This window comes from Penaeus japonicus, unplaced genomic scaffold (assembly GCF_977035675.1).
Source record: "Penaeus japonicus unplaced genomic scaffold, GWHDUDI00000001_assembly GWHDUDI00000004, whole genome shotgun sequence".
Lineage (NCBI taxonomy): Eukaryota > Metazoa > Arthropoda > Malacostraca > Decapoda > Penaeidae > Penaeus > Penaeus japonicus.
The window spans coordinates 48,408,820-48,433,819 of record NW_028234406.1 but is presented as its reverse complement, the minus strand read 5'-3'; the positions used below and the strand labels follow the sequence as shown (position 1 = coordinate 48,433,819).

General features: G+C 37.0%; 3 protein-coding genes across 23 annotated transcripts in view; 2 read left to right on the top strand and 1 right to left on the bottom strand.

The window, feature by feature from the left end:
- Positions 1-4,463, top strand: part of LOC122252846 (uncharacterized) — a 19,358-nt gene extending 14,895 nt beyond the window's left edge. The window contains exons 7-10 of one of the 3 annotated variants that reach the window (XM_086536638.1): positions 1-313; positions 1,499-1,654; positions 2,087-2,256; positions 2,681-4,463. The exon at positions 1-313 is cut by the window's left edge and continues 37 nt beyond it. In XM_086536638.1, coding sequence (XP_086392764.1) covers positions 1-313; positions 1,499-1,654; positions 2,087-2,251 — 634 coding nt within the window. In that variant the 3' untranslated portion in view covers positions 2,252-2,256; positions 2,681-4,463. Of the gene's footprint in view, positions 506-1,498; positions 1,655-2,086; positions 2,258-2,680 lie in introns of all 3 variants that reach the window. The other 2 variants (XM_086536636.1, XM_086536637.1) reach the window with 2 other exon arrangements.
- A 2,002-nt stretch (positions 4,464-6,465) lies between these two features.
- DNAlig4 (DNA ligase 4) lies at positions 6,466-17,395 on the bottom strand. Its single transcript, XM_086536635.1, has 18 exons — positions 17,185-17,395; positions 16,147-16,304; positions 14,546-14,703; positions 14,162-14,337; positions 13,484-13,692; positions 12,982-13,139; positions 11,686-11,774; positions 11,304-11,410; positions 10,678-10,804; positions 10,287-10,410; positions 9,702-9,886; positions 9,231-9,372; positions 8,591-8,727; positions 8,337-8,454; positions 7,828-8,099; positions 7,400-7,501; positions 7,125-7,228; positions 6,466-6,892 (listed from the first exon to the last, which is right to left on the bottom strand). Exons 1-18 carry the CDS (start codon positions 17,350-17,352, stop codon positions 6,769-6,771), a joined length of 2,658 nt encoding a protein of 885 aa, XP_086392761.1. The 5' UTR covers positions 17,353-17,395; the 3' UTR covers positions 6,466-6,768.
- A 2,034-nt stretch (positions 17,396-19,429) lies between these two features.
- Positions 19,430-25,000, top strand: part of Bap111 (Brahma associated protein 111kD) — a 41,663-nt gene continuing 36,092 nt past the window's right edge. For 5 of the 19 annotated variants that reach the window (XM_043015558.2, XM_086536628.1, XM_043015553.2 and 2 more), the window contains exon 1: positions 19,430-19,525. Coding sequence is in view for 8 of the 19 variants with exons in the window: in XM_086536624.1 (XP_086392750.1) it covers positions 19,825-19,884 (60 nt within the window). In the remaining 11 variants the exon portion in view is untranslated. Of the gene's footprint in view, positions 19,885-25,000 lie in introns of all 19 variants that reach the window. The other 14 variants (XM_086536624.1, XM_043015544.2, XM_086536634.1 and 11 more) reach the window with 8 other exon arrangements.

Genomic DNA, 25,000 nt, shown 5'->3' with positions numbered 1-25,000 from the left:
GGCGATGTGCGAGGATGTCGACCTGGATACGAGTCACCGCAGCAACCTGTCCCAGCAGGACAACGTTCAGCCACTCAAGAGGGTCCAGATCAAGCTGGAAACGGGCACGGACATGAGCGACTCGGAGGACCAGGAAGTCGTCGACCTCCAACAGCAGGAGGACGATGAGAATAACGTGACCCACTTCATCCCCATGCAGGAGGAGGTGATCATCCACGAAGAGGACATGGACATGCACGACGACGAGCAGGACACGAACCAGGCTGAGACGGTCACCATCGTAGCGGAAGACCCCCTATCCCAGGCTGTTAAGGTGACTCAGAGGAGCGGTGACGTAGGGACACAGAATGTGACCAGCCTAATGACTTCTTCCTCCGTGTTAGATTTAGCCGTTTCCCAGCACGATGCTACGGCCATGTTAGACATAGCCGGCACGCAGCTCACTGCCTCAACTATGTTAGATATAGGAACTGCTCAGCATGCTGCAACCTCCCAGGCTGCAATAGTAAGATGAAATCAACCTCTGTTTGTAGTGTATCTCCTCAGTCAGTACTTTGAAGGTTGTAATTTCTTCGACAATTCTTCAGTGATTGCAATGGGATTTCGTATAGGAGATGGCAACCTCTTACTGAAATTGTCTATCTGTCGGCATAATTCTTGCAGCTGTAAGTAGTAAAAGAGGCCAAGTTCACAGGTAGTTCATTGGTCTTCCTAAAACTGTGAACCCAAGGGTATGCTCTCCACTGGTATTTCCCTGATAGTTTCATCTTGTTCTTAATCCATTGTGGACGGGTGTCATGACATACATGATGGCACCAATTAGGCCTAAAAGAAGAGTGTCAAAACATACATGATGCAACATCAAGACAGCTAGGTCGTTATGTGCCCCGTCCGCATTGGGTTAAGTATACAGATTTTTCAAATTACACTCCTTACTTTAAAATAAAAATAAGAATAAGTGATTTTTTCCTATGTGACTTGTGTAGATAAGTATTTGAGTTTGCATAGAAGTTGTAGCACATTAGATAGATATGTTCCTTTGAATAATTTCATCGCAATGAAGTAGATGATCTTCCTCAGTTGGTAACAATGGGGACAGTATCATTATTTTGAGTTCCAGTAGAGTTCATATAGATTTGTAGGACGAATATTGGTACAATTAGATTTGTAGTATGAGTTGAGTATTGTCCTGCTTCTGATTTTGGATAGAGAATGTAGATTTCCATGGTTTATACATATTATTTTATTATAATGCATGAGTAAATGGTGGCTGGATTGTACCTGGAGATCCATAACAAAGAAGAATTCTTATAACGTGAAACACAGCCACAAGGAGAATGGAAACAAAAAGATTTTGAATCAGACAAAACACCTTTTCAGGGGGTGATAACAAAACTGATTTTGACATATTACTTTGGCTGTGTTTTTTGTCGAAGGATTCTTTATTTTACCGATATATATATTTCAGAGTCATGGAAATACTGATTTTGTCTTCCAGGATGATGAAGGCATGATATTACTTGGCTTAGCGGAAGGTGGATCACAAAGTCGCATTTACACTACAGCTGGTTCTTCACTGGGGGCTTCCACTTCGCGCTCAACACGTCCAGAGCCACCTCGAAGTGTGCGGAAATTTGCAAAGCAGGACCTCGTTGTAAGTTTTCCGTCTAGTCCTCTGATTCTGTATTGAGTAATGACTTGTTTCTATTATGATTATTGCCATAATTTTTCCCCGGTCCCCTTATGTGAAGATATGTCTTTATGATTTGCCCTCAAGTACAGCTGCATTCCGTTTCTGTTTAATGTCATCTTGAATTGCTTGTCTGGTTTGTTATTTTTATTTTTAATTGTTTATACTCTAAAGGAGGAAAAGGCAACATTTACCCATGGAATTTGATAAGCTACTCCTAGTGAACATGATTTATTATTCAGCAAGTGTGACCATAGCAGTAATTACAGAATATTCAAGATGCAGAACAAATTGAAAAGCCTTTCACATTAAGCTTACACAAATGAGACTAGAATCCATAATAAACCTCAACACTATCTCCTTAGTGTCATTACCCAATCGATTTTCCTCAAACAGACGGCACTGAACTTAGTACAAGACGGTCACCTGGGTATCAAGCCCGCAGCCAAAGCCTTCAACATACCCATTGCCACCCTGTACAATGCAAGCAAGAGGCAAAGCACAAACGCCATTGAACAACAGACGGTGAAATCAACTGTGTTTAGGAAGAAACAGCTATAGATTTAGTTAAGTATTTTTTTTCTTTTTCTTTTTTTTTATTATTCCTGTATTTGTTTACACTTCTTTATCACTTGTTGCTTATTTCATAGCTTTTTGTTTGCTTTTTCATTCTTTCTTTTTTGTTTAAGTATGTTTCTTCTCCCTGTTCATCTTCCTATTACAAATAATATAGGTCTGAGCAGAGCTGACTTTTGTAACAAAGTTATAGGATATATTTCCTGTCATATCTAAATGTCATACCTCTTAGTATACAATATGATAGCCAATTTACAGTCAGAGAGAGAGAGCAATCATCATTTTATCAAATTTTATTAGGAATCTAGATTTCAAATACAGTTCTTTTTACTAGATTTCCAATTTTATGAGTGATTTTTTTTGTGTTGGTGTGTGTGTCTGTGTGTTCATTGAGATTTCTTTTACCATTTATAGGGTGTTGTTGGGAGCAGACAGCAATAGCTCATCTACAGCTACAACTACAGGATTCCCTGGACTGTTTAATCAAATTTATGTTTTTATTACGGTAATTAGCATTTTCATTTTTTATTATAGAAATTGTAATCATCTTTTTCTTTTTATTGTTGTTAGTTATTATTATTGTTACTACAATTATTATGATTCTTACCATGATGATTATTGTTAATGCTAGATTATTTATTATTATTATTGTCATCCAAATCATGTTTATCTTATCGTATAACCCCCACAGTGTACTTTGCCATTATTCATACCTAGAGAAAGGAAAAGAGAAGTATTATCCAAACCAAACTATTTTCCCAGAAAGTCTGGTAGTCTGCAGATGTATAAGAAGGCCTTGACTTTCATTGAAGGAATGCTTGCTAGTATTTGCGTCAAGAGAGAACACGTGATAGACAGTGCGAAAGCTGGGTGCGTAAATGCTCGTTCGCGTTGAAGAAGAGTAATTGTCCCAATTATTTCCTTTAGGGTTCCATGATAACGGTGACATTTTCATTAGTATGTTAACTGTTACAGAACAAAGAAGATATTGTTTGCTTATTTGGACTGTGTTACAAGTACAAATTATTTTAGTCATCCATACCAACTCTTAGGATTAAGTTAAAAAGTTCTTGTTTTTTTTTTGTCTTTTTGCTGCCCGATAAGGCAAATGTAGTTTTAGACTTACCAAAATATGGCTGTTTTTCTAAACCAGGACGAGAATTGTAGTCATGCTGCTCATATGTGACCTATAGTAGTTAATCCATTGATGCGCTGGCTACTGTGGTTTTGTTTTATGTGGTTACTTATTTTTTTTACATATAGATACTTCCACAAGGGCTTAGTCACCAAGGAGTCAGTTAGCAGGACTACCTTACCTGACTTGTTTTACCCGTCCTTGAATTTTTGGGGAAAAAGTTTTTGTTTATCTCTGTTATCATCATTACTACCATTATTATCATTATTTTAATGGTAATAACAATAATAATGATAATCAAAATAAAAACTTTTGAGAAAATTCAAGGAATGTTATAAACAGGTGAGGTTAGGTAGGTCTAACCCCTTGTAGAACCATCTATATGTGAAAAAAAATATATACTGGACAATGCATGGACATATGCACTTCCAGCATCAACAGGTTAAGAAAAAAAAATTATTTGGCTGTAAATTTTGTCAGAATTTATTCCTCTAATTTTGTTGTTCTTAGTATATATATAACTCTTAAGCATAACCAGTTTTGCTTACTGATTGTTCTCCTTTCCAGTTTCTCATTTGTTAACTGTAATATCCTTGCGATTTGTAATCACTATAAGGCAGTTAATTGATTATAGAAATCGCCACACAGTTCTAGATTTGAGTTTGTTACGTCTGACGAAACTTGTGAAGCATTTTTATATAAGATAATTAATGTAAGTATTTCTGACAATTTGTGAAAACTGTTCCTTTGTCATTTGTTTTGTGTTATGACCTTTGACACCGATATGTGATTGTTTTCTCGCCCTGTATCCACGTTTTTACAGGATTTGTAATGTCAGTTGATCAGCATTTTGTTTCTGGTTCATTGTATTCAGTGAATAATTCTCTCTTAGCATTATGTTTTGCAACCATAATTTACTCTTTTTTTTTCCAAGCTGAGATAGAAAAATAGATTAAAAAGTTTGATCGAAAGTATTTCATTAAGATGCATTTTCTTAACGTCTCCCTGTGTATGATAACGGGTCACTGTAGCACATGTATCTATTTTATGAAAATATATACAGAGGTATTATTTTGATTTTTCAGGATTATTTTCAACCGTTCTGAATTTGGAAAACATTTCCTAATGTTTACAATAGGGATCTTAACCCTTCTGTGACGGGTATTTCCAGATAGGTGGATCTTTTTTTTCCTTTTGTTGAAAGTACAAGCTATTTATTTCTTCAGATATGATGACCTTTTATACCAAATCCTAATCCTTTGGCTAATATGTCATATATCAACTCATATTCCATACCATAAGTCTAGAAAATAATCCTTTGGCTAATATGTCATATATCAACTCATATTCCATACCATAAGTCTAGAAAATAATAGAAAACAAATCTTAAGATACCCAACCCAGGCTGAAATCCTAAGATGTGGCCCATCTCGGAAGGGTTAACATGACAGTAAATATCAAATTGTGCGTTACTAGTTTGAATATACATGGCTTTGTAAGATGTTTTTTTAATATTTTTTTGTCTTATACTATTATATATGATTATATATGATACATTAGTATTTGTTATGATGCATTAGCTACAGAGCTGAAAGAATAAAGAGCCTGTAATTTGAACAAAGAAATTCAGTGTGAAAGTGATCCAACCCCACAAAAATAACCATAGCCTAACAGTTAACTGTATACAGAAAGCTAATGCGGTATCTATAGAAAATATATATAGATATACATGTAAAGACACAATGCAGAATGTATCAATGGACTGTCAAATGGAAAAAAAAAATATCAGGGAACAGATCCCAGGCATGCAGAGCTGTCATGTAATGCAGGGCAAAGTATATTATGTTACTGCCATTCAAGTATTGGATTCTTCATCAAACTTGAGCATTGTCTTCCAAAAATAGCTTCATTTGATATCATTAATACTATTTTTTGCTTGATGTAGATCCTTATGTCTCATTTTAATAAATGTAATTTTGCTCTTCTAAATCATTATTATTATTTATTGCTTGAGTAAAAAAAAAAATTCTTTTCTTTTTTTTTGTCGGATCAAGAGCTTTTTACAAGAAAAATACTAGTACATGCTAAAATTAAGTTAATAGATTTATAGAATTAAAAAAGAAATGATTGTCTAGCACAATACTGTTGACTTGATCATGAGGATTCAATTAATTAAAGAAATTGAAAATCTGAATGAACCAATTCTGAACAAAATACATTAAAAACGGTACAAATAAGAATGAGTGAAGTTTGTCAAGGTGAAACTTCATCAGAATTACATGACATTCGCAGTTTTATAAAGATAAAGGCATCCGTTTACTAATTACATTTCTTGCCTTGTGGAATTCTGATTCAGACTTTTCTTGATTTGACACAATGATGACATTTGTGTTCCCTGTTCAGCTTCACAGTATATTTCATTCTTAACCCTCTCTGGACGGGTGGTACAGAACTGTACCGCTCATTCAAAAGCCCAGTGGCCGGGCGGCACAGTATTGTGCCAGCCATTTAATTGATTTAGGCCTAATAATTCGAACGCCCTGGCATTGGGACATTCAAGGCTGGAATGCCCCCGTCGTAAGTGGGTTAATTACTAAGTTGCATTAGATATGTTGTTGAAAATAATTCTCATATCCTTTCTTTTAATTTGTAATTATTTTTTCTTCATTTCTATCTGAACTGCACAATTAAGAAAAGTGGCCCTCCTCAAGGTATGTAATGAATGACAAAAAGTGAGTCCGAGAGAATCTTTTTTTAACCCACACAGGACGGGTGGTACAGCATGTGTACCGCGCATTCAAAAGCCCAGTTGCCGGGCGGCACAGTATTGTGCCAGCTATTCAATTGATTTAGGCCTAATAATTTGAACGCCCCGGCATTTGGACATTCTAGGCTAGAAATCCCCCGTCGGGAATGGGTTAAGACTATAATATACATGTGTGAGAATATTCAGTAAATGTTGTGTGGGAGTCATCTCAGGCTAAAGAATGTGTTCTATGTCACACTTACTGGGTAAACCATCCAATATAATTAAAGGATAGTAACTAAATAATAATTATAAAAATCAAATCATATCACAGTTTATTTGACTTACAATCATAGTTTCATAGAATAAAAGTGTATATTTACTACTCTGAAAAAGTTATATCTCAATTTAAAATATATGGTTAAATAAGTGCTAGTCTCAATAAAATATCAAAATGCACAAAAGATATTTCATTTATATACAATAGAAAATATATTGAGTAATCAATCAGATGGTAAAAATAATCAGTTGTGCTTCAGTATTTACAGTTCACGCAAAGGATGCTTTTCAACACACACTGCCTCCTTTGCTTTCAAGCTCTGTGATGAAACCAGTGCAGGTTCATGGCATATAATAACGTTCCTCCAGAAGTTTACATTTTTCGATGCATTCATACACCCACTTGGATGTAACTAGATGCCGCCCTTTGTAATCGCTTGGCCTTAAGTTGCAGGTACTTCCCTCTCTGCCGAAAAATTTTAATGAGCTGATGTATTGCTTACTTCATGCACACCTAATAATCACTTTATATTTATATTCATTATTTATATACATATCTAATAGAACTAGATAAAAAAAGAATCATAAATACTCTATTAACTGCATATTGACCCCAGTAACCTATCAGAGAATAACTTCAATTATTCCTATTTAAACAAAGCAATTCTGCAGAAACAAGCCATTTTCCCAGAACTTACTTGTCTGTCACAACAATATGTGTGACCCCAGTCATACTCTTCTCGACAGAACCCCCATGAAGCCTAAGTGCGAGAGAGGCTATTTCCTGTCCTTCCCCATCCACCTGAGATATGAAAGAAAAGAAAGTAAGAGAAAAATGAACAGGAAGAAAAGATGCTTGATAATTCAATGGTTTACACATTATTAACCTCCAATAATAATAATAATGTCTTAAAAATTGCAAGATATTATTAGTTAAGTATTGCAAGTACCATGTATTTTTCATATAACTCACAAATACTGCCGTGACTGGACGGAATAATGCACGAGTGTCATCCAACCCACACAATACTTCGTCAAATTCGCGCATTTCTTCCACTGAGAGAGGAGTGCAGTCCTGAAACAAGAAAACAGTCACTGTACAAAACTGATCTGCCTATCAAAAATCAGTAATTCAATATGTCATTTAACTGTAAAAATCATCATTCCAGTCGCTCTTGCTGAAAAGCCCGAACATGTTAGAAATAGCTGCAAGAGGCCTGCTGGATGGCAGTTCAACACTTCAGAAGAATAAAATGTAGGGATGAAGCCAGTACAACACAAAAAAAATATGGGTATAACTCAAGAATAAAAAAAACACCAGGGTCTCTATGTATTAGCCTACTATAAGGGTACCCCCCAGAATTGCAAACAAATGCAGCGTCAAAACAATGCCACACCAACCTCTTCCTTCATGTTATCCATGACCCTTTTCAGTGTCTTCTCATCTGTGGGCTCGTAATAGCTGTCGCCAAATTTGTCAAACAACTCCTTCATGCGTGCCTTTTCCTCCGGCATGACATGTATGGCATCCAAGGGACCCAATGGCACCAGGCGACACCTGGCAGTGCAAGCAATGACCCATGATGGTCGAATAACATTATAGGTTGAGGTCCCAATGTAACTATTGACACGCACGGACCTGGTATTTGTAATGATGTAGTGTGTGTCTTTTCCTGAAATGAGAATTTTACTTCAATGAGTTATATGATCTTGCATTTGGTTCTTAGTTAGCTAAACAACAGTGACTTGAAAGCAATGTATTTTTCATCTTCTCAAAACGCTAAAACCTATATCAAATCTATAGTTGTAGGTAACACACCTACAACTGTTGAAGACTGAACTATATACAGAGCTCCATGGATTTATTTGGTGCACTCCATGCAGTGTGAAAAAATGCTCTGTAATATTACCTGGGTGCTGAGTCAAGGCACCACCATGCTCTACAACCATCCTCTCCAGCTGTTGTTTGGTGTATTCTTCGTCACCACTCATTATGCACATCTCCATCCCATTAAACAATTCATCTTTCTGGAATGTTGAGTAGAGCAGGTAACATTCTAGCATTTGATAAAATCTCAAATCAAAGTCATTTAATGCTAACAAATTCCACTTTCCTCTTTCTTTAATTTTTCACTGCAACGTCCACTGAAGACCAAGGCCTCACCTTAACAACCTGCGACAAGTCAGCTGGACGGAAATGCATGGGAAGGGAAATCTGTTCCACCTTTGGCAGCGCTTTACGCTTGGGTGTGGGCTCATCGCCTGCTTCCAGGAGGTGCTTTGTGGCCAGTTTGCCGCTTGCTTCCTGGTAATAAGAAGAGTAAAATATTAAAATGATTGTGATCTTTTGTCACATCCTTCAAATGCCTATGAATTGGAGAAAAACAACAGGATGAAAACAAAGAAAGGTGGAAAAGAGAAGGAGATAGAAGATGTAGACACACAAATAGAATCACTCAGCACCAGTAAAAAATAAAAAAAAATTGAAGTTGAATGGTATTATCCCCATAATAACAGAGTGGTTTTTGCTTCACTCAGAGTATTTCAAGCACACAAACCTAACGCCTCCGGCTTTTCGCCTGTTCTGGCCATAGCTTCCCTCTGCACACAACAATATATATATATATAGAGAGAGAGATAGATAGATAGATATAAATAAATAGATATATAAAATCTACTGACAACTTTTACCATTTAACAGGAGCCTCAACTTGTACCAAAAACTGGAGGAGAAAAATCAAGAAACGGGAGACAATCAATACCCATTCACTTTGGCTTTACCAATGAACAGACTTGAACAATACTTGCCTTGACCAGCGAATCCAATTCCTTTGTTGTTAGCGTGTCATACCATGGCTTGTCGTATCTGACCTTCTCTACACGAGGGAATCTCAAAGTTACTCCAGTCTTGTAAACATCGCTCTTTATAATCTCAGCAGCTCTTACCTGTGCGGCAATAAAAGGTAGATTTAAGTTTATTCTATATCATGGCTCCTGTGGCCAAGTCTGACTAAAGAGATCAAGATTTAGAGAAAATTTTAAACAAAGATTAATCACCAGTAATAAAACATGTTACACTCATGCTATGACGTGGATAAGGTTGTTGTAAATGATTAGATGAACATAGAGTTTATAGAGCTTCATGATACAATTTAACAATCTCCTCATTACTTTATTTACAATCTCATTAGTATCCTGGTTCACCCATTTTTATCCTACTACAAAATCTCATTAATATCTTATCACCTATCTTATTATATTATCTTATTAAATACCTGCACAATGCACGACTTTGCAGGATTGATCCACAGATCTGGCTTCTCTCGGGTCACAAAGACCCCAGGAGGAGCTTGCCCTTTCTTAACATGGGGAGACAACTTGGCCATCAGGTCACCAAGTTCTGCGTAGGTGTAGCCTGACCCGACACGGCAGAAGGAGTGGAATTCAGTGGGCTTCCCTCCTGCGTAAATAGAAGATTTGAGTGATGAAGGGATTGGCTCAGGTCTGACGTACTTGCTATATAAAAGGCATGAGGCTACGCTAAACCCTTTTAGAGGGATTGTCAAATACTCTGTTCTAGGTATTGACAGTTCTTTTTTCATTTAGACACTTTCTTATAATTTCTCCAACCTAGCACAAGTGAGACACAATAAAGTGCTAAACCCTTAAACTATCTTACCCTAAAACTCACAAAAATCTTTCTCAACCATGACCTGATCCACCAACTAAAAAAACTCCCCTGGACATGAAAATTCCTTAATCACCCCCCTCTAAATCGCACCTAAGGAGAACTAATAGCAATTGGTCCTTCCATCTACAAATATAAAAGAGAAACCCAAAGCATGTGACAGATCACTTGCCAGCTTCAGTAGTGGAGACAGCGACGCCCAGCAGGAAATGAGAGAGTACCCCCTTGCGCCTTCCGGACCCGTAATACGCTCCAATGATCAGCAGGTCCAGTTCCGAGACCAAGGAGTCCACATACTGGAAAAAAAAAATAATAATAATAATGATGATGATGATGCTAATGATAATAATTGTACTGACAGTCTGTAACAGTATTAGCTATGATGAGGATAATGGAGGTGATGATAAAAATTATGGCAAAGATAGTTATGGAGAATAATAATGTTAATAAAAATAACGAGAATAAAGATTAAGATGACAATGATGATGACATTAAAAATAAAAAAAAAGCTACCAAAAAGACAACTCCACATCCGAGCTACTTCACATCGATCAAACTCTTACCTCTGGCTTAACTTTGATCCAGCCTCCTTTTCGGGAAGCAGGGCAGTAAATGGAGTCGGGATTCTTCAGCACGACGCCTTCTTCCCGATTGTCAATGGCTTCGTTCAAGACTCTGACAACGTCTTCCCTATGAAGAAAGGAGAGTGGTTGTCTTAGTGGTTGTCTCTGAGTGGTTGTCTCTGCATTGGTCTTTGGGTCTTAGAGTGATCTCATGGCATGGTACATAATTTGAATTTCTCAAACAGACTTGGCATTCAAATTACATAATTTAATCATCTAATTATCTAATAATTCTTTACAAATCTTTTAATTCCTGTCTTTTTGTATTTTTTCACACTAAAGGTATTCCTAAGAAACTTGCAAGACCTAACTTTCTTGGTCAATTCTGCCTCATCACAATCTTTCTAGTCTTCTCATGTTTTATCTGCTGTTTCTATACCTCTGACACGACTGCAGTTACTAGCAATCCTCAAAGCTCATCCCTCTTTTACTTGTCTTTTGGGATTTCAATCACTGCAATCAGTCTCCCAACTGATCTTCAGCATTTATTTAAGTGGAAATCTAAATACTCAAGACACCACAACAAAGCAACACCAGTTTCACCACATAATAAACAGCTTCCTTACTTTGTTGTGACCTCAACCTTGGTTGAGAACTGGACCCTTCCCTCTTTTGGTGTGAGCACAGTCTTCACTTTCTCAAGCCTCTCGGAAAGTGGCAGATTAGTCAACACCTGTAATTATCACCTCGGATAAAAGCTGTCATGGAAGGTAAGAGCAAGAACTGATAGTTTTAATATATAGGTCAAAAATTATTCAATGGTTATATCTTCAATTATATAATCCTGAAGAAAATGAAACTCATGCATTAGAATTTCATTTATTCTCATTCATACTTTTTCCATTTGTTATCATCTTAGTTAAAGGAGTGACATCTAAAGTATGAATATGCACTTTTCAGTTGACCACACAACCTTTTTTCCACAAGATAAATTTAAAATGACAGTACCTGGCCATTCAGATAAATGATGTCAAACACGACAAGGCAAACCTGCCAGTCCCCATCCTCTTTTAGATTCTTGACATCCAGCTGCTCACCTGCCATTGAAAAATAATAATAAAGAACATCAATTTATATTAATCAATAATGAGCAAATATAAATAAGATATATCTATCATGATATGATGATTACAAATCATCATACTTCTACCTTGGCATAATAAAGAGTTGTTGTTCAACAATGTATATCAGGACAAAAGTTCTTATGTATCCAATTCTGCTTTCTTTCAAAAAATATCCATAAGAATATATCTTTAAGTCAAGCAGTTAACCCATTGGCATCAGGTGACATGATATCACATGTGAAGGATTCATGCTGAACAAGTAGGAAACAAATCAAAAAAGGAAAACATAGGAAAACACATGAATATGCCAAAGGCCTCTTTGCATTAATGCCCTGCTGAAGCAGGAAATGCAAAAAGGCCTTTGGCATATATGTGTGTTTTTTCTTTGCTTTCCTTCTTTGTTTTGTTTTCAACACGATATCACATCATGCAAATATTTCACTCCCACCGGATGACGTCCTATCACATCATGATCTCTCCCTCACTGTTAAATATGTATATATTCGTATGGGTTCCATTTGTATAGACAAATTTTTATTCACTTATGAAAATAATGTAAACAAATACAAAATCCTCCCGTTATCACCCCGTTGAAGTGAGTGAGTGAAATTGGGTTTAGGGTTATGTCAACTTCATGAGCTTCTTGATTATAAATATAAAGAAAGGAACAAGAAGACAAGATCATTAGAACATTAGTTACAGAAATATCTATTTCATAATTCACTTCAACTTCAAGATCAGATCAATTTTCTATCCATCCAACAGAGGAGCAAGAGGTATATCATAATAAAATAGCAAGGGTAATCTACTTCACAATCTTGGGACAAATAGACACAAGCATTATTTAACCAAGACTTGTATTTACGTAATGCCACTCCCACCGGCTAGATAATAAACACACGCAGTGACTCTATGATTGCTTTTCACCTGCCCACTTCAATAGAGTGATATTGTTTTTATCTACATTTCTTTCACATATGAATAAATATGTGTCTATACAAATGGAATTCCTGTGATTATATACATATGTAACGATGTAAAACACACATTTTGAGGGAGAGATCATGAAGTGAGGACATCATCAGGCAGGAGCAAAATATTCCCATGATGTGCTATCATGTCACCCAGCATGTATACCTGCAGTGAGAAAACCAACTGAATGAGTCACAATGTTTCACACCTTTGCTAACAATAGTGTTGTGTTTCTTGCTCCATCCCACCATCTCCCCATCAAGAATAATGTCCTTCACATGGGGGAGGAACTGGCCATGCAGATAGGGTGTGAAGAGGCCGCTGTATGGGTCGCTCCCAAAGTTGTTGGTGAAGTCAAATCCATTTCTGAGATGAAAGGAAGTCTGTTCATTTTTGTGCCTTTCCTTTTCTTTGACTTTTTAAAAATTCCATGGCCAATAGAGAGAAAATATGAAGCATGCAATGGTTGCTTAATCTCTTCAGTCATTGATCATCAAACTAATTGGTAAATAATGAATAATGAATCACATACCAATAGAAGCAATTTGGCAAATATATTATGTAAGTAAATAAAAGCTGAATAAACTTGGTAATTATAAATCTTATAACTCTTAAGCATAAAAAAATGAAAGAAAAATCAAATAAATGAATAAATAAATAAATACATAATATGAAAAAAATACAATGATTTTTATTTGTTTTAAACATACCTAGAGAAGTACTTATAAGCATTTCCCTTCTTATGAATCTGCGACCGTTCTCCGTCAAATTTGGTCTCGGCATAGTATGTTTTATGGTCCATCTGCGTCTCCACTTTCTCCAGCACTGCGCGTTCAGCCAGCATGGGACGAAACGCCGAAAAGAGAGACACCTCGATCTCATGGAGGCGAACAGTAGGATCTCGCAGAGTTTTGCACACCTGTTGATTATTTGTAGTTTATGAAAATATATTTTAATTTCCATAATTTTTCAGACTATGACACCTTACTTTTACGTTAAAAACTGTACACAATAGGAATTCAATTTCACTTATGTTTTACTCATTCTCCTTCATATCTTTCTTAACAAATAAGCCTGTGATTATAGCAAGAACCTACTTTTATCAAATGGTTCTTAACCCATTCACGCCGGGTGACGTGATAGCACGTATTGTGGTTTTCGCGTCAGACGCCCTGGACGCGCTATGAGGGGAAGCCGCGCGCTCGGGTAGAGCGAGCGGGCAACCGAGGCTCGCGGCTTGTGCGCCCGAGAATCTCGAGGCGTTAGGCTTATGCGTTCGAGAACCCCGGTATTGCGACCGCGCAAAGCCGGAACTGCCCCAGCGTGAATGGGTTAAAGGTATTCATATAGCTTTTGAAATCTTGTTTATTGTAAAATCCTAAACCTACCTTCTCCAGGCTATTATTCACGTCAAAATAGTCCTTTGCGTCTGGGTGCCAGGCATTGAAGATCGTACCCTGGCCAATGCCCAGCTTCATGTCCTTCAAGAGAACACGAATTAGCCACTTTTGCTCTGTTGCCGTCATCTTCCTCAGCATCGTCAGCAGAGATCGTTCAACATCCTCTGGAATAGTAAGCGGCAGGAATGCAATACATGTTTTTCGGGACCCCTTGGAAATATTTTTTCACAATAAAACATTCTTTGATGTTTCTTATATGAAGGCAAAGAGATCAATAATATCAATTGCAAATAACATGACAAGGAAGAAAACATTGCAAATCTTGCTTCTTCACAGAATAATCAAGATCACAAATATATCATTATTTCATACCATGCTTCTTTGCTGCATAATTTTCAGCAATGGATGTCAGCTGTGTGTCAACGTCCAGGAGTGTCATGTTGCCCTTGTCATCACAGCGACTTCTCAGAACATAGTATGCCACTTCTGCAAAATCTCCTGTCTCTCCCCCTCCCTCTGATTTGGGTTTCCTGGAAAATACAGATAGATAGATTGATAGATATATAGATACATACATACATACATACATACATACATACATACATACATACATACATACATACATACATACATACATACATACAGACAGATAGAAAATTAGATAGATAGACAGATAGATAGAGAAATAGATAGAGAAATAGATAGCTAAAAGGTTAGTTAGACAAATGGTTGGTTAAGTGTGTAGATAAACACATAGATTGATAACTAAAGACAGACAGATAGATAATCTGATAGACATAAAGAGAGAGATGAAGAGATAAATAAATAGATATAGATAGATAGTTATATTGATAGACAGTTTGATATATGAATAGGGATGTGCATACACATACATATATACATAGATACATACAAAAAGGCATGGTAAATTTTCCGAATAGCGCCGCATTACTAAATACCTGGAAAGTGGTATAGATGGATTCTTCTTACTCTGTACTATCCATATATAGTCGACTTTACCCACAATATTTCATATACAAAATCTTAACCCAATTACCTAACTAACTTGCCTAGTTTTGAAGTTAGTCCTAGCCAATGGGGGGCTTCGTTCCCCATGGACCCCCTTTTAATAAGGCACTTCAGGGCATATTTCATATGCAAAATCTTAACTCAATTACCTACCTCACTTTGCCTAGCTTTGAAATTAACCCTAGCCAAGGGAGGATCTATGCCCCTCTTGGACGCCCACCCCATTCAGGGCACTTTGTGATACTTATGATACGTAATTAGATCTGTAGATGATGTTGCCGCGACTACAAATAACCCTCACACTGCACCATGATGACAGCAACTGAGACTGTCTCACATATTCCTCAGGATAGGAAACTAGGACCGATAATGACGTGACCACTCAAAAGGGGGCACTCTATAATTATACTGTAAACAATGGGGAATATTACACCATCTATTGAGAGACCATAACAGCACATGCAAGTAATTCATTGAGGGTTTCCAGTCCACAGCTTGTCAGTAGCCGTAAGAACGTAAACACAACCATGTTTGAATTTCAGGGCGAGGATGGTGGTTATCGAGGTATTTTGCACAAGGTATGTTGCACATAGTGCTCTGAATAGGGGGGGGTCCAGGGAAAGCCCCCCTTCGCTAGGGCTAACTTCAAACTAGGCAATGTTAGGTAGGTAATTGGGTTAAGATTTTGCATACAAAATATGCCCCATAGTACCTTAAAAAAAGGGGGACCCAGCTTGTGGGGTCCAGGGGTGGAAGCGCGCATTATATCCACTATATACAAATAGAAGAGGATGAGAGGAATCCATCAATACCACTTTTGTGGTATTTAGTAATGTGGCATTATTAAAAAAATTTACCAAAGACATAAAGACAGATAGATATGGCTATTCATTTGGATACATATTTCCCAGTTTTGTCACTTATTCAACTACTCAAAACTTTACCTGAAATGCAGGAGTTTCTGCGCATCATTGCCTTCTTTCTTGAGACCAAGAATTCGAATGTAAAGTTCTGCCAACTTACGTTCCTTGACTCCATAGGCTCCTCGGGCTCTGTCAAGAGCTGGTAGCAGTATGCGTAGTATGGGAAAGAAACTGTCAGTCTGTAAAATGGGAAGAAAGTTTCAGAGGAAATATATAGCAAAGAAAATATCTGTTTATTACGATTAATTCTGTTACACTCTTATATGTTTAATTCAGATATTCTAGTTTAAAAAAAATCTCTGAAAATGTATACATACAATTTAGTCCTAAAATAGAAACAATCTTCTTGAGGAACCCACGCAAAAAGCATAGAACATTTACTCCTACACTCCCCAAGATTCCATTCACATAGAACAAAATTAAAAGAAGCCCTCAAAAAATTTAAAATCAATAACCCAACAGCAATTTTTTTAATTACAGGAGAAGATCAACCTTCTAAAAATAAGTGCTACATTCTCAGACATACAAAATCCTTCCTAAGGAGAACAAAAATCATAGATATCATATAAAAGAAAACAAAAATTGAAAGAAGAAAGAAGTAAAGAAGAAGAAGAATAGAATCAGGGAATATAGACTACATATAGTCTAAAACCCTCAAAAAGAAGAAAGAAGTTTTCACGCGGAAACTCGGAACTATCGTCTGACTAATCATGATCGCCCCCCACCCCCTGGGAGATAGGCATCCAAACCTATTCATAATAAAGATACAGTGACAATATTTTCACAAAATGAAGATGATCAAGAAAGGTGTTGCCAGATTTTCATAATTTTTCATTTTTTGTTTTCCCACTAAAATTGCGCTACCCAGTCCCTTAATTAACCCTCTCTCGACAGGTGGTACACCACGGGTACCGCGCATTCAAGGCCTGTTCGCAGGGTGCCATCATACGGCGTCGATCATTTAATTGATTTAGGCCTAAGCGTTCGAGAGCCCCGGCATTGCAACTTGCAAGGCTGGAATGCCCCCGGCATGAATGGGTTAACATAAAAAAAACTCACACACTGGGGATCTTGTTCCAGTTTCTTTTTGAGCAGATCGCGAAATTGCACGATGAATTTGACTAGCATTTCCTTCTTGGACGCCTTCACTGCCGTCTGCACCTTGTCCAGCATGCGGCACACTTGCGACCAAGGAATGATCGCAGCTATGGGCTTGGCGCCGGACATTTCTGCTCTAAGGGTTGCTTCCTCTGAAAGATAAGGGAGGTATATGTGCTGAGGATTATTGATGGCGTTTGTTGAGTTATTTCCGCTGAGAGATAAGGGAGGTGTATGTGCTGAGGATTATTGATGGCGTTTGTTGAGTTGTTATTGCATTAGCTAAGTGCATAGATGATTTTGGGAGACAGTTTATATTCATGTATATACTTGATTTGCAAAAGAAATTAAAAAATAGCAACAGATTCTCTTGGTATGTATATACGATTCAAATGTACCTCAATAATCAACACCCCGAAGTGACAACTATCAATAATCCCAACAAAACGTCTAATCCACTTACAGGGACAAGACACAACTCTCCTTGTCTTCAGCCAGAGTGAGAATGACACTGACAGAACATGTTGCAACAGAACTTGTAGAAAAAGGTAAACAATATCGAATGTTACGGACGATCTGTGAGAGGGATACCGGGATCGATGTCGTTTTTTGTTATCTTTATTGTCGTACACACTGACAGGTATGAATTATATTTAGTATATTTAGTATAATATTGGTTATAATTGTCACATTCCGTGAAAGTTCAGTTTATAATTGAAATAAGGGAGTGTTCATTTGTAGGGAATCGAGTTTTGATTAAAGCATTGCATTATGCCAATATTGAAGATATCGATTGAGGATTTTTGTTCTTGAATTTGTAAAAGATTATGGTAGTACAATTGGAGCTGATATAAGAAAGTAATTAATGCATGGAATGTAAAGATAAACGATTTTCAGTTAATCAACAATATCTTATGTCAATGATCTTTCCGAAGATGCCGGTATCATTGTCGTTTTTTGTATCAAAACTTATCGTACTCCCAACAGAATTGTGTATTTCTGCAATAAAAAAATGAATAAATTTGATTTGCTTTCTATATATATTAATAAATTTGATTTGCTTTCTATGTATTTGATAGATGCCGAGATAATCATGATTATAAATTCAACGAAGCTTTAAAAGCTGATGGTATTTCCCACTCTTTTGTGTGTTTTAAAAAGTCAATAAAATCTGCTATTTAATCATCATCAAATCTCAGTAGCATGTGATTGAATAGAACATTTAAACCCTTCTCATTAATATTCATGAAACAAAAATTTGCTTTCAGACAGTTATTAAGACATAAATCAAGAGAAACGTGAGTTGCATACATAAATCAGCCTGCATTAATGATAAAAAACACTCTCTTTGAATAAAACACAAATAGCAAAGCTTCCCATTTGACACTAATATGCATAAAACACTGATCAGAATAGACAACTCAATGATAATAATGAGTTTACATTTTGTTAAAGTCAAGTTGCTAAAACCAAAAATCCATAATCAGGTTTACGCTACAGAACTGTTAGATGAGAGATCACAATAATAAGAACCCGTTTATTATGAAATGTGATAAATGAACAAATTTAAACACCTTTAATATATTTCTCGAACAAAAGAGGAATACAAAAGCGTAAAGACACGTATAATTTCAAAGATTTCACAAACAATAGAGTGTAAAAAGCCTGCAAAAACAAACGCCGGCGCAGCGTTACCAATCTATGGCTCTTTACGCTAGATTTAGTGATTTTAATTATGGTATTATTCATATGCTTATGATTGTGTATTTTCAACAGTTATAACCCTAAAATTATTTAGCATAAAGATTAAGATTTGCGCAAAAATAAAGGCAATGTCGCATAGACTTCGGTTGTAATTCATCACAGTATGCTTAAATTAATTCCTGATTAACGTAATCCATAACAATATGTTTGGGGTTCATTCTTGATTTAGATGTAAATAAAAACGTTTTCATCCGTTATATTGTATTATTTTGAAATTATTCTCATTTATTGGTTTTCTGAGTTTAGCATGACTGTTAGTTTGGAGCCAGGAGCAATGCACAAGGTCTGTAACCAAATAAAAACCCTCCTCATTTAATTTTTCACATTCACTCCACATTCTCATTCTCATTTTTTGTTCATCTTTGAGCTTAATCGAATTTAGCGAATTCCCGCCCACTTTCGCGCTCGAGTTCAGCACCATCGGAATGCTGGCGTTGGCAGCGCTGGCCGGGCAGGGACGCCATCTTTGCCTTGTTCCTTCTCCTCCTCACAGTGGCGTCCCCCAAAGTGCGTTTTTTTTAAGACTTTTACACCCTTTGTGAGTATCAGAACACCTTACATTGTCCCCCTCCCTCTTGGTTTCAACCATGATACCACTATTTCTTTGCTTGAGAAGAAGGAAAAGAGAGTAAACAGTTGACAGAGGAGCAAACAAGACCAAAGCGAAGGACGAGAGAATTTCTGTTCCAACCAAAACAAACGTAAAGAGAGCTAGAGCGAAAGAGAGAGAGAGAGAGAGCGAGAAAACGAGGATTCCTCCATTTCTTTTTCTTCCGAGGCGCGAGAGAGGAGACTTTGTCTGCAGGATCTCCTCAAAAATTAATAAAAGCGAGAGAAATGGCAGCCGAGATTCCGAGCTCTGGTATAAGGGCTAGGCCTGTTCCTGATGTGTTTGCTGTAGGTGAACCTTTGTCTTGTTTTAGTTTATTTTTCTTTTAAGTTACGGGCTCCCATGGCTCTTGTCAGGTTGTCTCATGTTGATTTATTTAGATTTAGTTCTTTTATTCTCTCTTTGAGAATTTAATGTTTGTGTATGATTAGTTTCCTTTTATTTCGGTTTCTGTTTCTTTACGTTTTCTCGAGATTAGTTTCCATTCTTACTTTCTTTGGCTTAGTGTCTCCCGTAAGTGTCTCGTAGTTTGTGTTCCGGAGAGGGAAAAGAAAAGAATGTAGATATCTTATTTTTTATTTTAATTTCTCCTTACTTTCTCTCTTCCTCCTTATTTCTCTCTCTATCTATCACTCTCTCTTTCTCTTTTCTCTCTCTTTCTCTTTTCTCTCTCTTTCTTTCTTTCTTTCTCTCTCCCTCTCTTTCTTTCTCTCTTTCTCTTTCTCTCTTTCTTTCTCTTTTTCTTTCTCTCTTTCTTTCTCTCTTTCTTTCTTTCTTTCTTTCTTTCTTTCTTTCTTTCTTTCTCTCTCTCTCTCTCTCTCTCTCTCTCTCTCTCTCTCTCTCTCTCTCTCTCTCTCTCTCTCTCTCTCTCTCTCTCTCTCTCTCTTCTCTCTTTTCCTCCCTCCTCCTCCCTCTCTCTCTCTTCTTCTCTCTTCTTCTTTCTTCTTTCTTTCTTTCTTTCTCTCTTCTTTCTTCTTTCTTCTCTCTTCTTTCTTCTTTCTTTCTTTCTTTCTTTCTCTCTTTCTCTCTTTCTCTCTCTCTCTCTCTCTCTCTCTCTCTCTCTCTCTCTCTCTCTCTCTCTCTCTCTCTCTCTCTCTCTCTCTCTCTCTCTCTCTCTCTCTCTCTTCTCCTCTTCTCTCTTCTCTCTTTCTCTCTTTCTCCTCTCTTTCTCTCTTTGTCTCTCTCTTTCTCTCTTCTCTCTCTCTCTTTCTCTCTTTCTCTCTTCTCTGTCTTTCTCTCTTCTCTGTCTTTCTCTCTATCTCTTCTCTGTCTTTCTCTTTCTCTTTGTCTCTCTCTCTCTCTCTCTCTCTCTCTCTCTCTCTCTCTCTCTCTCTCTCTCTCTCTCTCTCTCTCTCTCTGTTTGAGAAGTACTAATGTGATGCTATCTTGGTAGGGCATGGGTAGTGGTATTCTACTCTGGGGTTGTAGAGAGGTAGACAAGGTACATTGGTAGTAGTTTTGCAGGTAGATTTGGCCCTTTGGGGTATTTGCAAGATTTTAGGGGCACTCTGATCGGAGGGGACACTAAAATGTTCCCCTTGCCTCCACCTCAAAGGTAGTATGTTAGACAGCGTGCTGTGTTATCCGGGGTACGTCTGAAGATGTCCATTGAGATTGTGTTGACACATGAAGCAACCTTATTTTGATTTGATTTCTTTTTTTTCTCTTTTTATATATTATGGCAGGATTGTTCTGTCACAATATATACACTCAATGTGATGTCTTAATATCACAGAGATATTGAAAAGAATGATAAAGCAACTATCTATCTAAATGTTTGATATTTCACTGTCCATGACAATGAAGGGAGTCTCATATACTCTCTCTCGTGCTGTATATGTTCGTATATAGATGTGTACTAGGCCAATACCCACTAGACAGATATGAAATACAATAGTGAATTATATTTTTCTTTTATTTTTTCTGTTTCCACTTTTTTTTTTAATAGACCAAGATGATTTTGAAATTATCCATACCTTGTGTTTTGCCAAAGGACAACATACATCCAAGACATGTATTCTACAAGATATGGCTTGGATTGATTCATTATTTGATTGATTATCCTAAGGGAGCTTGATAACCTTTATCCTTAAGAATATATATTTGGTGAAGGTTTATTTGCTTTGTCAGAGTGTGAAGTACGAAGGGCATGGTATCCCCAGATTTAGCCACAAGCGCATAGATTTGCAGACTTTGATAAGCAATTGTCGCTTAACGTTTACTCTGTGTAGATCACTTTTTTTTTATACCTGTTAATGTGTTCTTGATGGCTATTACCTGTTATTCTAGACAAATGCTGGGTGTTTTCCTTGTCTGCCTCTGGGGAGGGTAGAAACTTATAAGAATACAATGATAACTGCACTGACTTTTATATTGTATGAGATGTTTATGATGTATATCCTGTCTACATATGTGGAAAGTTCTTTGCCAGCAAAAGTAATCCGAACATTATGAATAAAAAGAGAATACACACATGTTATGAAAATGGAAAGTAAAGAGCCCTTATCAGTACTCTAAACATTCGTCCATTATCACTAACAGCTGATTGTTACCATCTTTTTAATCTTTAATTGGAAAGTACAATTACACAAACTAGGGATTTCCTGTTACAAAACAACAAACAAGCTTAATACAAGCACATTATGAACAGGAAACAACTGAAAGTTAAAAACGAAAATAAATCTGGGCAAATTTGAACACCAACTTCCTCCTTTTTTCTCACGTTGTCTGTTAAGTATAATCGCGGATAGTACCGTGCTCGTTAACCACATGAAACATTCCAAACTTCCGACCGGCTTCCTCAATCTTGCACTGCAGCTATGGAGGAAAGGTACTTAAGCGACCCCTGCCATCAGTGTGACGTTTCCTACACTCTTTTTTGTAGGATGTACGTGGACAAGCTGGCACAAAACTCGACCCACCCTCCTAAGGTAAAAAAGACTCTCTTTACGGTTATTCAAGAGTGGCCGTGACTGGGCGTTGTCTCTGCGGCTGCTGGCCCGGAAGTCGGGAGGGGGGACTCTAGGGTGGATAAGGAGGGAGGAGGAGGAAGGGAGGGTGGTGGTGGTGGTGGTGAGTATTCTACCCCATTCCCTCAGTTTATCTTCCCTTCCTCCTCATCTATCTCTTCTCTCCCCCTACTCACCCCCACTTCCATCTCAACTGGCATGTGCTGTCCTCTCCATCACTGACTGTCTCATTGTGTTGGAGGGAGATATAGAGGGAAGATCCTAACACGCCCAGTCACGGCAACTTGGCGTTATTATGTATACCTTGTAGAACGTGGTCGTAGCGGTCTGAAATCGGCATAAATGTTCCTTCTCTATTTAAGATAAATTTAATTTGGCTTAAGTTTCATCATCATCTTAAGTTGCAGAAATTTTCAGGATTAACTAACATTATTTTTCTTTTTTTCTGCACATGTTTTTTTTAAATTTTATGTTATTCATTTTTAATATTTATTTTTTATTTTTTTACCCTTTCTCATCTTTCCCCCTAATTCTCGTAACCCTTCCCTCTGTCGAGTGAAACAATGCTTACTGGGCCGTTGTCAATGAGAAAGCTTACTGAATATGTAAAAGCACCTAATATCATGCTTAATTTTGCAAGGTTTTAAGATAAAAGTCAGTGCAGTTGTTTTGTTTCTAGTTTGACCTTAGAGAAAAGGAATATCTTATGATATGAGGTGAACTCTACCCCTCTCACTTTTATAAGACTCACACAGTGAAAATTATGTCAAGATGGAAACGGAGGGAGTTATTTATTTCCTACCACATCCAAATACATTATTCACACATGCATAATACTTTATATGTATAGAAAAAGAGAGAGAAAATGGGAGAATTAGAGAACTAATGTACACATTGTACTTGATTGGTAAAATGGTAAACAAGCCCTTGCTCTATGAAGATTATGACAGCGAAAGGCAGCTGGGAATAAACCTACATGGCGGCAGTCATCGTTCTTGATATCATTTACGGTACTCTCAGCGTTAGCTCATTGCGGACGGGGTGCTGGACGAGCTAACTGGCTGTCAGGACGGATGATTTTTGAAGCCACTGGCACCTGCCAGAAATTAGAGGGATGAGAATATGTTTTTCTCCCCTCTATGCAGCGCAGACTTGCCTAAGAAATATTTTCCCAGAAATTCATCCCAAAACTAGGGTTTAGGCTGACTTTAAACAGCTGTAGCTCTGAAACTAGTGACGTTACTGTCATAATACTTCACGACTGTGTATGTGCTTCATCTGTGAGCAGTTTCTGATGTCACGTCATGTATGCATTGATGCTCGTCTTTTAGGCCTAATCAGAGCCTTCGGTCATGTTATGACACCTATCCGTTAAGTCCTCTTTTGAGCCCTAATTGAGAATTCAACTTCAAATTGTGATGGTAGGGAGAGATCACACCCAGTACTACGTAAAACTGAAACTGGAAACATTATTGCACGATAACACGTATGTCGGAAGGTAAGTCGAGGCAACTCCTTATTGATGAATGGCTGTTGAAGGTGGTTGGAAGGTTGGATGATGGCAAAAGAAAAAAAATAACATGTCTACTACAAAATAAAAGTCGTTTTGTAAACCTCTATAACCATGCAGAATATGACAAAGGAGAAAAAGTTATGAATTACCATTTTACTTGTGGATATGGAGCGGTCGCCAGATAGGTAATAATACAACTTCTATGAAGATTTATTCTTAACACATACATTCATATAGAGAGCAGTTATACATTTGCTTTAAAGATTGGATATTTCTTTGGGTATTTCAAAACCACGTTGGGCAAAGTTACCCGTATTGGAAGAGTCGACAGTACATTAACATTACTAGATTGATATTTGGATGATCCATTACTATCTCATTGTTTATTTTTGCATTTTTCATTATTATTTATTAATTTGGACTTTTAAATTTTGATCATTTTAAGAAAGACTTACGAAGATAACATCATAACTGTCGTAACGTTGCTGCATGTTATTATTAATGTCACATATGATTTTAGAAGAAAGAATGCCCCCAAACTCTCTTAAGACATGTAGATATAAATTGTATATTATTTGTCCTTAAGTAGTAGTCCTTGTACATGGTATATGTTTGTAGCCTGTAGCGTTGGATCCATGAGAGCCTCTAGGTAGTATTTTTGTAGGCTTTGGTGGTTGGTGGTTGAGTGTTTGAAGTAATACCTTGGACTTTATTTTTACAGCATATATGTATATGTACTTTACATGTCCGTCTCATCGAACAATAAGAATTATTTGTGAGTGTGGTCATATGGGTGCTTGTGTTTCTTTTGTATATTGTGTGCGAGTGAAAGGTCTGTATACTGTATCTTAGCATTGAAATATTGTCAAGTGTTTGTGCACTTTACTTTATTTGTAACTAGTATAGCCTGTTCTCATTTCT